Source organism: Mytilus galloprovincialis, chromosome 10 (assembly GCF_965363235.1).
Source record: "Mytilus galloprovincialis chromosome 10, xbMytGall1.hap1.1, whole genome shotgun sequence".
In the NCBI taxonomy this organism is placed as follows: domain Eukaryota; kingdom Metazoa; phylum Mollusca; class Bivalvia; order Mytilida; family Mytilidae; genus Mytilus; species Mytilus galloprovincialis.
The window spans coordinates 13,881,617-13,895,499 of NC_134847.1; the positions used below are offsets into that span (position 1 = coordinate 13,881,617).

At 30.7% G+C, this 13,883-nt stretch overlaps 1 protein-coding gene across 2 annotated transcripts; it reads right to left on the bottom strand.

The window, feature by feature from the left end:
• Positions 1–1,446: 1,446 nt before the first annotated feature.
• On the bottom strand, positions 1,447–13,681 carry LOC143049892 (proteasome assembly chaperone 1-like). 2 transcript variants are annotated; one of them, XM_076223659.1, is made up of 6 exons: positions 13,501–13,681; positions 5,456–5,562; positions 4,495–4,706; positions 2,462–2,660; positions 2,081–2,217; positions 1,447–1,524 (listed from the first exon to the last, which is right to left on the bottom strand). In XM_076223659.1, exons 1-6 carry the CDS (start codon positions 13,590–13,592, stop codon positions 1,450–1,452), a joined length of 822 nt encoding a protein of 273 aa, XP_076079774.1. In that variant the 5' UTR covers positions 13,593–13,681; the 3' UTR covers positions 1,447–1,449. The 2 variants fall into 2 exon arrangements, with proteins under 2 accessions (XP_076079774.1, XP_076079773.1); XM_076223658.1 differs by having other exon boundaries at positions 5,456–5,565; positions 13,501–13,679.
• Positions 13,682–13,883: the final 202 nt, after the last annotated feature.

Sequence of the window (13,883 nt, forward strand, 5' to 3'; positions counted from 1 at the left end):
CAAAAATTTGTATTTTTTTTCTCTGTTTTAGGGTTGATATTCATAAAATTCATGTATAATTATTAATATGATAATTTGATGGGGTTTTAAGTTTGTATTTGACTATATTATATAATCTTCTGCTCATGAAATGTACAAAACCGAAATGTTGAGGGTATTTTTTTTTTTTGCACATTTTTCAATAAGAAATTGCAAATTTATGGCTTTGTGACCATTTTGGAAAAACGTGAATATTGGGTAATGTTTATGTCTGTAAATTATATTTGTTTAGCATATACCTTGTTTAAAGAAACTTTAAACCACAAAAAGAAGAATATATGCCTAATTAGTTTTATTCAATTTGAGATTCTTTACCTTGACATGCTGAAAAATCTAATAAATGGTATGAAATCCATGTTGTAGCTTGATAAAAAATATGAAAACACCTTTAGAGTTGTTTGTTATACTCTTAAGACTGCTAAAATATCAAGAATCAGTCAGGAATCTGCTGACCAGTAGTTGTCGTTTGTTGATTTGGTTCATTCTAGCTTTCTATATAGATAAGACCCATGGTTTTCCCATTTGAATGGTTTTATACTAGTCATTTTTGGGGCCCTTTATAGCTTGCTGTTTGGTGTGAGCAAAGGCTCCGTTTGAAGACCGTTCTTTGACCTATAGTGGTTTACATTTATAAATTGTGACTTGGATGGAGTGTTGTCTCATTGGCACTCATACCACATCTTCTTATATCTTTATACCAAGATTATCAGGTACTCAATCCGACTTATTAAGTAAAATCTGCCCATCTGCTACTGAGCACAAAATATGGTCTTTTCAGACTCTAAGCAGTTTGTAGGGAAATCTTCTTGTTGGTTCAATTTACAAATGAACACTTCTTTTTGTCTTTTCTAAGCCAATCGAGATTAAGGAATAGTAATGAAACTTCTATGTAATGTAATTGTGGGTAGAAAAATGGGTACTTTATGGATTCGAGCGTCACTGATGAGTCTTTTGTAGACGAAACGCACGTCTGGCGTATTTACTTAATTTAGTCCTGGTATCTATGATAAGTTTATTTATATTATGCCAAAAGATGCTTCTGTAGAAATTGGTAAAATATGAGCAATATGTTGCAAATCAGATAACAATAGACCCAAGTCATGGCAATAACTCAACTAGACCAATGATGTATCTTGTATAAACTATTAGTCTGATTAATAGAACACATAGAGAGGCAAAAGATATTAAATTAGACATTGAAACTCGTAAATCAAAAAACAAACTGACAACACCATGACAAAAAAAGGACAAACCTACCAAATGACAAACAACAGTATACATAAACAACAACTGAGCAACACGAACCCCACCAAAAACCAGGGGTAATATCAGGTGACCTGGAATGGTACGCAGACTCTGTTCCACATGTGGCACCTGACAACTTCCTCATGTAAATACAAACACAACTGTTTATAAATATAATGTATTATGTTTGGTATGTAAATCTACAATTGTCCTCAACATTTCATCTGCCTTTGGATTCTTCTGGAAAAAAAAGAAAGTAAAACTTGTCTGTAAAAATGTTTGTATGGTTTTATCAGTATAATACAAAACTATATAAAAAAAACTTTCAATGAAGCATAAAACAATTGGAAAGATTACATATTTTTAAATCCATAATGACTTTAAATCACTTAGTTTTGGAGAGATCTCAACTTATCAAAGCCAATAAAGCATAAGAGAACTTTTTTAACAGAGACTCGTATTATCATATTATCGGAAATGAACCTTACAAAGTAATACTTAAATGCAAAACTTAATAAAATTCAAAAACATTTTGAAGGCTCTGAATTAATTATGATGTATTGGTCATGTGATTGACATTTTGTACATTATATTATCGGGTCAAGTGTTGTAGATATCCATTTATAATAAGATCTATAATCTCCAAAATTTGTATTTTCATTAAAAGATATTCTATACAATGAATGATAGATAGTTAATTTAATTTTTGGTAAATAATCATGAACACTAGAAGTAGTATGTGAATCCAGACATAGAACAACTCATATTAATATTTATTCAGTACTTATTTAATTACCTCAACTATATCTTTGATTGGTGTGGACTGTATCAGGGGTAGAAAACATCTCATGGTAGCAGAATCTACCTGTATACTATCTGTGTAACATGCATATAGTACTGCTATTACTTTGTTTACTTGACAATAAGATAAACCTAAAAAAAAAGTATATATAAAGTATATAAAACATGTACAAGGTGGTCTTGTTTATGAGTTTTCATGCTAAAAGTAAAATTACCTTTTCAAAAGTGTCAATTGTGCAATAGATATTGTATATGGAAAGAGAGAACAAAAGTAAGTAAGAGAGAGAGAGAGAGAGATAGCTACTTTGTCCATTTTTCATATCTTCAACATTAAAATTGAAAAGGGGGACCTAACTCAAATTCAAAATAAACTTACACTGAGCAGGTAGTCCTGTTACTATATTTGGTTGATCAACATAAGGTGCTAATGGAGTTCCTAGATACTTTGTGGACCTGAGAGATCGTAAGAATGGTACCTTCATGTCAGATATTGGTATATCCGCTTTATATTCACTTGTATGAGCTGAACACAATATGGATACATAAGCATCTTCTAAGTTGATGGAAGGAAATATCTACAAAAAAAAACCAGAAATAAAACATAATGGGTATTGAGCACAATCCAATACACCAATCTATAGCTTTTTAATGAAAGAATTACATTGTTTAAAAAAAAAAAAAAAAAATAAATAGAAGAAAAAATATATATTAGATACTTCCCTCATTCAAAAAATATAAATTAAAATTGATCAGGAGTTATCTCCCATAGACCTAGAACTATCCTAAAGATTTATGTAATTTCTCCAGGTCACAGTGGCACCCATAACAACTATGTTTTGTCAATAACTTGGTTTTTATCAGGTTAATTAGTGTAAATGTGTATTCATGTGGTTTTTTGTTTAATTGTACTTTAATCATTCTAATCATTTTCTGTGCTTTATTTTGTAATTCATTTGATTGTATAGCTCAAATTTTGGGCACCATGATTGGTTAATAAAAATTATCTTATCTTATCTTATCATTGGTCAATCGGTGTAAATGACCTCATTAAACAATCTGTTCTTACAGTGATTTTATAACATGAGCATTGTACGTGACATAGGAAATGTTCAGGTCAGAAAAATACACAAATTAGAAAGTTTCCTATCTAAATTTTCATGTTTATCTTGCTTTTTGAATCAATATTTAACATTACAGGTAAATGTAGTTGCTTATGAACTTTAAACATTCTCATGTTGACCATACATTATTATTTCAACATTTAAGTGATGCACACAAACTTTATAAATCGAATATAATTATGTTATGAAAAACTGTCATTAATATGTTTACACGTAAAATGTTAATTATGGAGCCTGTAATTCAGTGAATGTGCTTTGTGACTGTTTATCATATTTATTTTTCATTCATTGTTTTTGACATAAATCAGGCAGTTAGTTTTCTTGTTTGAATTGTTTTACATTTGTCATTTCAGGGCCTTTCAAATCTGATTATGATGCATGGGTTTGTCTCAATTTTTAAAGGCTAAACAATAAATTTATTCTTTCTATAAATGAGAAGGTTTGTTCTGGTGTAACTGTTATGATATATTGACACACTAGTAGAATGATTTACATGTTCTGGTCTAACTGTTATGTTACATTGACACACTAGTGGAATGACTTACTTTTTCTGGTGTAACTGTTATGTTACTTTGACACACTAGTGGAATGACTTACTTGTTCTGGTGTAACTGTTATGTTACATTGACACACTAGTAGAATGATTTACATGTTCTGGTCTAACTGTTATGTTACTTTGACACACTAGTGGAATGACTTACTTGTTCTGGTGTAACTGTTATGTTACATTGACACACTAATGGAATGACTTACTTGTTCTTATGTTACTGTTATGTTACTTTGACACACTAGTGGAATGACTTACTTGTTCTGGTGTAACTGTTATGTTACTTTGACACACTAGTGGAATGACTGACTTCTTCTGGTGTAACTGCTATGTTACATTGACACACTAATGGAATGACTTACTTGTTCTGGTGTAACTGTTATGTTATATTGACACACAAGTGGAATGACTTACTTGTTCTGGTGTAACTGTTATGTTACATTGACACACTAGTGGAATGACTTACTTGTTCTGGTGTAACTGTTATGTTACATTGACACACTAGTGGAGTGACTCAATAGTTCTGGTGTAACACAGTCGTGTTACATTGACACACTAGTGGAATGACTCACTTGTTCTGGTGTAACTGTTATGTTATATTGACACACTAGTGGAATGACTCATTTGTTCTGGTGTTACTGTTATGTTACATTGACACACTAGTCACTAGTGGAATGACTCATTTGTTCTGGTGTAACTAATATGTTACATTGACACAGGCACACTAGTGGAATGACTTACTTGTTCTGTAAATGAAAAGGCTTGTTCTGGTGTAACTGTTATGTTGCATTGACACACCAATATTTTTGGACAGTCTTTCTTTCTGTATAGGAAGCAGGATTTATCTGTAGGTGTTTTCTGACTGAGTGTATTAATATCATCTTCATGTAGTCCACTAAATAATCCAGCAATTATTTCATAGTTTTTATGAATAACATATGTCTGTATAAAACCTTTAAAATTAAGGGGGGAAATCAAATTAAGATCATATGACATGTGATACCTTATCCCTGGGTATGTTTTATCAACCGATTACACATTTTTCCTGTTGAAGGTTTTGGTTTTCTCTATGAACTGTGTCTGCAAGGTTTTTTTTCTGAGAATTGTGTATGAGTTTCATAAACTTTGGAATAAGTATCATACTTAAGTTAAGAAGGAAGATGGTAGGAGTGGGAGGACAGCCTGTCAAAGGTAACACTTAATGCCCTGCTTGTCTACGACTGGGAAATAATAAACATGCACAGAGCACAGAGCAGCTACTACTTTTAGTTGGCTAAAATCAAAAATAGTGTTGGTGTTAGATATTCTATCATGTGTAAATCATTCACAATTTGTTTTAATTCAGATCTAGACCTAGAGCTTAAGCATTTTTTTGGCAACTTGTAAAGTTGTGCAAATTATTTAGGAAAAAAACTTTTCACATTTGTCATGTTTGTTAAACATGTTAGAGGAAACTTGAATGGTATATTAAAATACTACAGTGTTCAGTCAGAGCTCATTTTGTTTTTGCCTCTGACTTTGTTTTTAGAAGTCAAAATATGTATAATGATTAAATATTTTTACAATTTTGTACTTGTATCAATTTTTTGTTTATAATCATGATAATTTATGTTTCATAAAACAGCTGGTACTTTATATTCCGCAAAATAAAATTTATTTTGCCGAAAACACAACCAAATAGGGATTTATATCTATAGCTGACCTGTAGCTGCTGGTCCCACTGCTATAATTAGTATTTCACATGGTAATTTCCCTTCTCCTGATTCTGACATACTATGCTTAGCTGCTCGGGTCCATAAGGCTGTTACTCTACTGAGAAATATAAGATAAACAATTAATTACTAAAAGATAAATATATATACTATATGTTGCTAGTAAGGTTTTCATCCCCCTTAGTTTCACATATAATGTTGAATCGCAGAGCCACATTTTTTTTATGGTAGAGTTATCTTTCATGTACATTATTTCAGTCAGGGGTACTACTTGTACAAGTGTATTTTATTTACTTGAAGAGGTAAAAAAAAATATACACATATAAGTAAATTTTTAGGATACTTATACAAGTGAATTTTATTTACTTGTATAGGTAAAAAAAAATTGGCTTAGTTATGTCCCTTAGTCATTCAGAATTTTTTACTTGTATAAGTAAAAAAATCATCCTTTCTTCTTTTCTTGAATTCTTAAGATTTCTTAGCTCTAATAGAATTTTAAATTGTGTACCCTTTGCAGATGTCTTTACTAATCATTTAAGTGTAATTTCATGGACAATGAAAGTCCCATTTGTCTGTTATCTTCTTAACACTGCTCATTTACAAGCCCCAAAGGAGCAATTTTTGAATGCCTTGGGCAAATATACAAGATCTTTGCTCAATCAGTTTCTTTGATGAATTAATGAGATGAAACATTGAACTTTAATGAAAAAATTTGAGCAAACCTGGGAAAAATCATTAAAGGCATGATTTTACATCTCAAAACTTGAGGATTTGTGTGGGATTGTAAGAAAAATTTACTTATACAAGTAAATTTTTCAGAAAATTAAGGGGAGATTATTCAAACATTATTTATTTACTTATATGTGTATATTTTTTTTCACTTCTTCAAGTAAATAAAATACACTTGTACAAGTAGTACCCCTGACTGTATTTACTTGTTGGTTTCTTTTTATAAAACAAGCAGTTACATTATATTATGGGAAGGTGTAAAAGGCAATACAGAGATACAAGATACGAGATACGAGATACAGCGATACGAGAAACGAGATACGAGATATGAGAAACAATTATAAGTAATATGAAAAAAATAAGTCAAGTGTGTTGAACTACACTAATTTCATTTAGACAAACTGTTAAAATTGTAAACTCTGGGAACTAATAGATAAATTTGTCAACATCAATTTAAAACACAAGCATTACAATAAATAAAAGCTTCTGAAGATTATACACTTTAATTTTATTTGAGGTTATTGGCCTGTGCCATAATTTGATACTACCATGGTCAAACATAAAAATTCTTTAGTGATTTATTTATTTAAAACAGATAAACATCTTGTTAATTATATAAATGTAGACTATTTCAACATAGATTTTTAAATTGATTTCTTAATCATTTGTTTATTGTCATCTTATTTAAAAATAATAAAGTCATATTAATATTCACTATAACAATTATGTTTTTGTGTACCTTATAATTTGTAAAAGACTTTCTGTTTTCTACTGGAGTTAAAATGACACACACAAATACTTCTGTGGAATTTTATCTCATTCATCTTTGTGAAATTATGCTTTAATGAGTTATCTGTTAACTATTTTTTTTTTCACAATCATAAAAATTACCATTTAACAATTGGGTTAAAACTTATTTATAAGGGTCTGGAGTGTGGGGGTGGGGGTCTGTTATTCTGTAAACATTTAATTTTCACCCCTTTTTATACGACCGCAAAAAATTTGCGTTCGTATATTGCTATATATCACGTCGTCGTCGTCGTCCGTAGACAGATTGGTTTCCGGACAATAACTTTAGTTTAAGTGAATGGATCTCTATGAAACTTAAACAAAAGGTTCAATACCACAAAAGGAAGGTTTGGATTGTTTTGGGGGGTAATGGTCTCAACCGTTCAGGAATTAGGGGCCAAAAGAGTTGTCCTTACAAGACATATTGACAAACAAACGGACGGACAGACAAAAGGACAAACCGATAGACGAACAGATGGATGAACGGAAATCCGGAAGGAACGATGGACGGACAAATGGATGGACGGACAGGGTGATTCCTATATATACCCCTAATTCTTTTTCTGGTGTATAATTACAATCTAAATTCAGACCTGTATCAAAGTTGAAAACTGTTCAGGTTTTGACCTGTGGTCATATCAAGCTGTGCTAAGCGAAGCACATTTTTACTAATTAAAAAGATAAAGGTATATTATTTTGCATCAGAGGCCAATCCATAACTTTTTAACTCCCCTCTCCCCCAAGGTAATTATTTCAACTTAAAGGTCATTAAGAAGCAGAAACATATTGACGACTGAATACTGATGAATGGTGATAAAAACAATAAATTTCTTCAGTTTATTTGAAGGTCATATAATGTTGTATTCACTGTTGATAAGGAGTATTTAGTGCTTTCTTGACCTTAACATATGCATGCACTTTTTAAGTATGACATCATTCAAAAAACGAAAAGGGAATATTCTTGTGAAGGGAAACACAATCATTGCACAGAAGTAGAAAAAAAGACTTTTATATATTTGTATAAAATGAAATAACAATGGTTTTATTAAAGTCTAGTCGTTTATTTAGATTTAAGGAATATTTAATATCTTATCAAGAAATGAATTTTAATTAACCCAATGCAATACCCCAATCAAAAACAAGGTGTAAATTATTTCGAGTATTCTTGTTAATTACACCATAATGTCGTTAGTGTATTGATACCCTGCTATTATCATGCTTTCCCGTAAAATAAGGTAAAAATCCTGAAAAAAAACGTTTTACATTAATCATAATATCTTGTTTGTACAGTCCTACATCTATGCCCGAAAATTCGTTTTCAGAGTGAATTTTTTTTATCTTCTCTCAATTATAAAATGGTTAAGAAGAGGTATAAATCTGTCATCCCATGCTGATAAGGCGACAAATAATATTACTAAAGAAACAGATGTTTAAAACAAGACACTGTAAAAACTTTAAAAGTTGAAGAAAAATGTAGAAGCATATGGAGTGGACCCCCCTTTTTGTGTTTCATTTTTATTTAAACCATTCTTTCATATTTCAACTTATTTTCATTTATTTTAAGTGTTCTTACTATGAGATTAAATAATAACAGAAGTGTGTACGGTTGGTATATATGGTACACCTCTCTTCTTATTTCCACAACTTGCACAAGGCAAGAAAGATTTCAAGATCTTCAAAAATTAGAAAAAAAATTGTTAATATAAGTTGAAATATAAAAGAATACTGTTTTCAAATAAAAATTCAAACACAAATAAATATACAAAAAAGGGGGGGGGGGTCTATTTCAAAAGTGCCTGAGGAAATGGGTTCTAATTTTTAATAATCATCAAATATATATATGAAACAAAGTGAAATTGAAACATAGAAATATGAAAAATAATGCATTTATAGATGATATATTTTATTGTTTATCTTGACTTTCAAGATATATTTGAACATTTTATTATTTTTAATATTCCAATCTTTGCAATAAGTTGACAAAAAAATGAAATTCAATTTTGTAAAAACAACAATGTGTCCATAGTACACGGATGCCCCACTCGCACTATTATTTTCTATGTTCAGTGCACCGTGAAATTGGGGTAAAAACTCTAATTTGGCAATAAAATTAGAAAGATCATATCATAGGGAACATGTGTACTAAGTTTCAAGTTGATTGGACTTCAACTTCATCAAAAACTACCTTGACCAAAAACTTTAACCTGGGAAACGAACGGAAGGACGGACGGACGAACGAACGGACGCACAGACCAGAAAACATAATGCCCCTCTACTATCGTAGGTGGGGCATAAAAAAAAAAAAAAAAAAAATACTGAAAAAATACATTTCTTGATCAATTGGTATTGTGTATTTACAATTAATCCCTTGTGAAACAATTTTCACCTATAAATGAAGAAAACAAAACATGTGGTATCTATTAACTAACATAAATATAATTGGTGTGACAGTTTAATTTGAACCTATGGTGTTTTCTAAGTGGTGCAGGAGATAAGTTCAGTTTTTATTCAACATCATTTTGATGCGAATTCCTGGGCTTGGATGTAGGACTGTGTAGATAAGATACACCTACTTGGGTTAACCCCCTCATGGTGTATCTATTATAATACATACACTATATAGTACCTGTCGCGAGACGGGAGGGTGTAATTTTACTGGTTGTCGCTTGTTGCTGTTCCTCATATTTGTTTTTCGTTTAAAGTTTTTTAAATAAATCTGGCCTTTGGTTTGTCCTGTAGGAATTGTTTTACACTTATTTTGGGGCCATTTATTGCTTACTACAAGTCTTTGCAGTGTGAAGCTCCATGTTGAAGGCTGTGACATATGATTATAACCTATAATTGCTTATATTTACTTCTATACATGTATGTATAGGTCTTGGACGGAGGGTTGTCTTATTGGCAATCATACCATATCTTCATGTGTTTATATGTATAAAAATGTTAGGTAGATATTTCTGTTAATTTTGCATATGCTGACTTCACAGGGTCTGATAGTGTTAATGAACCAAATGTGCAATCATGCACTATTATTTGAATATATAATATTTGAAATTTATGTACGTTCAGCCACACATTTTACACCCACCATGGCAGACATGTTTATTCACCTTTCAGGAACAAATTAACAACACTTAAAAAGGACATTGACAGGAACATATCTGCAAAGTTTGGTGAAATTATATTTAGTGGTTCTCAAAACAAATATCAAATCATGAAAACTTAAGGAATGACACAGACGACAGACTTCAAGTGATGACAATAGCTCACAGTGTAAAAGTCTAATAATAAGAAAAAAACTTACCTTTCATTTCTCGTTCTGGTAAACCCCTAAGGGCTTCTGCATAAGTTTTCTTTAAAAAAAAATTCTTCGACATGTTGCTTTGCTGAACCAGTATCTAGCAGTGGCTTATTTATTGTCCAACATTGGAACCATTCCCATAACCTCAGTTTATTATATTTTTAAGATGTAAAGTGACACTATTAACCTCTGTACTGTTTCAAAATTGTTTAATTGCTGACATTGTGATAAAAAGTTTACTGATAAAAATGCAATTTTATTACCTTTTCCACATACACTTTCAACAAATTGTCAGTATATTTTTTTATTTTTGAAAGGGACCTATGGTTTGTTAATTTGATATGCTACATTTCATGAGTGTTACAAGCATTGACAAGGTTGTGTCTTAAATATTGAAAAACATAAAACATTTTTTTTTTAATTCTGATAACAACAATTAAATGTATACATATTATGTCATTAAGATAAATATGATTCTTCAATTCAAAATAACTGAAATAATTGATAGATATTCATCAATGCAAGTTTTTATCTTGCAAGATCTGTCACCAAATAAGCAATTTTATATAATTTTTTTCAAATGAACCATAGAGAATTTAAAATTATTTTTTTTTTGCATAAGACTGTGTCCTCTTTATGCCATTGTATTAGAATAACTGAAATTTGTAAAAACATTAATATCAATGATTAATGCATTAACAAGTTTCATGTATTTCCATAATACAATGTATACATTTTTTTAGCTTTAATTAATTATTATATAATTTTCAGTTATTTTGTATCTCGTATCTCGTATCTCGTATCTTGTATCGCTGTATCTCGTATCTCTGTATTGCCTTTTACACCTTCCCTTATATTATAGACAGAAGGAAAATATATTTGTTTCTAAGATTTGATTTGATTTCTGGTGTTTTAACAGCACTAATAGCTCCGCATTTAGGCTATTTCGTGGCGGCCAGTTTTTATTGGTGGAGGAAGCCAGAGTGCCCAGAGAAAACCACTGACCTTCGATAGGAAAACTGACAATCCCAGTCAAATAAGATTGGGAGTCAAGTGCACCAGCACATTCGGGGTTCGAATTCACAACCACAGTGTTCACTGGCTAATGATTACAGTAGTAACTACTTAGACCACTCAGCCACGGAAGCCCCTTTGTTTTTAAGAACATATATGTTAAGAAACAAATGGTAAAATACCTTTATATCATACATTTATTTTTACTTGGAATTTTTTTTTATATAGATCAGTTGATGACTGTTAAGAAAATATTGAAATTGATAAAAAAAAAAAAGTAAGTTATACTAAAAACATTAATCATGTTAATTATGATAGTTTATAAGAAATATTTTAAAGTGAAGAAGATTGTTGCTTTGACCAGCCTAATATTTAAATAAATGAATAACATGAATAATGTGTCCATGGGACACATATAATTTTAAATAGGGATATAACACAATAACTGCTAAAGTGACCATAATTGGGACTTGATCAGGGTTTTGTGGTAATAAACATTGTATGTACCTTTCATACCATTTAGTTGAGGAAAACTTAAGTTAGAGAATGTTTATGAAAAATTTGGCAATATTTCCAATTCTAAAGGGGCATAACTCTAGAATACTCAAAGTGATGCTACCAAACTTCAAATTTGATCTGTGTTTTGCAGTAATAAGCATTGTGTATAACATGTATAAGTTTCATAACATTTGGTTGAGGTACATTAAAGAAAGAGAACGGAAACAAAAAAATCAGCAATTTTTCCATTTGTAAAGGGGCATAACTCTAGAATGGTAAAAGTGACACCACTAAAATTCAAACTCGATCTGTATTTTGTGGTATCATGCATTGCATTGTGTAAGTGTCAAAACATTTGGTTGAGATAAACCAACTTTGGGACGTACCGTAAGTGTGGACGTACATCATGTACAAGGGTATAACTCAATGCCTCTCTGCTACGACAGGGCCATAAAACATGTTTCTATTCTAGTCCATGTAGTCATATCGTCGTGTAATGTGTTTTCGTACTAATAACAATTTTTACTGCTTACGGTTTTCACTGTGAGTTTTTATTCAGGTGTTTACTTAAATTTAAAAAGCATGTCCTGTAGATTGATTTTAGGTACTTAGTTTTTTGTCAAGGCTTACTACGATTTTTTTAATGTTTCCAATAACTTTGAAATTTTTGTATGTCAAAAAAACGGCGTCATATGTTTTCGTATGAAATAAAAATTGGATAAGTACACGGACAGGAAATGACTATAAAATCCGAAAATTAATATTTTCTAAAGTCGTGGTTCTGGTGATCGCTTGAATCATAAAAAAAGTTATTTAATACTTTTCAGTACTAAAAATTACTAGTAAATAGTTTTAGGTTGGTGTTTCATGTGCTGAAATTATTAGATTTTTATTAATTTCAGATTGGCACCTACAAATGTAGTTTGTACAAAATACATTATTTTTTCTAAAATAAAATGCAGCTTTCAAAATCTAGGATTAAATATAAACTGATAAAAAGTTAAGACTGTATTCATTTTCATGTATCAAGGATGTATAAAAAGAATCGTCAATAAAATATTGAATAATTAGGTTTTGAACAACTACATGTATTTTATCTAAGAACCCTGTTAATTTTAACTCGCTGATTTGTAATTAAAACGACAAAAAAAAAAACACGACAGTCACATGTCTTGAAGATCAGATGTCTGAAAGGCAAAAAACCTATCTGGACTTTATTCTAATCTTTCAGATATTTTTTCCACAACTATTCTAGTGATGCATATTTTTGACATTAAATAAAAATGGCTAAATAGGTCAGTTTTATAAAATTTGTTCTAACGTCTTTAAAAAGTGACGTTGAATCTTTTAAAATTGTCAAGTTGTAGTGGTGTTAATTAGTGTTCTAAATAAAGAAACAGAAAAACACGCCACAATGTACGTGTATGCAGTCGAAACCAACGAAATGTGGTTGATACGAAAACATATGACACGACGATAATCATGATCCCTGATCATTTGTTAATTGTTAATCATCATTTCTATGATATATAAAGAATTAATTATGCTTTTGTCATGTAATTGTTTAGAAAATACAAAAAAAAATGAGTTGGTAATGTTTGGGAAAAAGTGGGGCGATTTTGTGAGGGCGGTTTTCAACGGGGCGAGTTGGTCCGCTTCCCAAAGTTAGTAACAGACAAGAATTTCCAACTATCTGAATAAAACCTTTCAAAACATTCGGATTCGCTGTCGTTGTCATCGTCTTCCTCGACTGCTCTAGAAACTACTGGGAGCACTTCTCCAAAAAATGTTGCCATGCTTTGTAATGTTTTTATATGGTGATTTGTTTTCTTGTCAATATACACAGAAACTTGCTTCTGAAAAACAAATGAATGATTCAGACTTGTTATTTTCATTGAAGTGTCAAGGTCGTTGAAAGCTAAGTTAAATACTTTGATCTGACCTTCTTGCTACTATCTCCATAACTTTTCTGTTGAAGTCAAAACTTTACTTCGGTCAATATATTAAGTTGTTATAAAACACCTTTATTATTATCCCATCTTCATCTAAATTACGAAATTTAGGGAAGAAATCCAAGAAATGTGTTG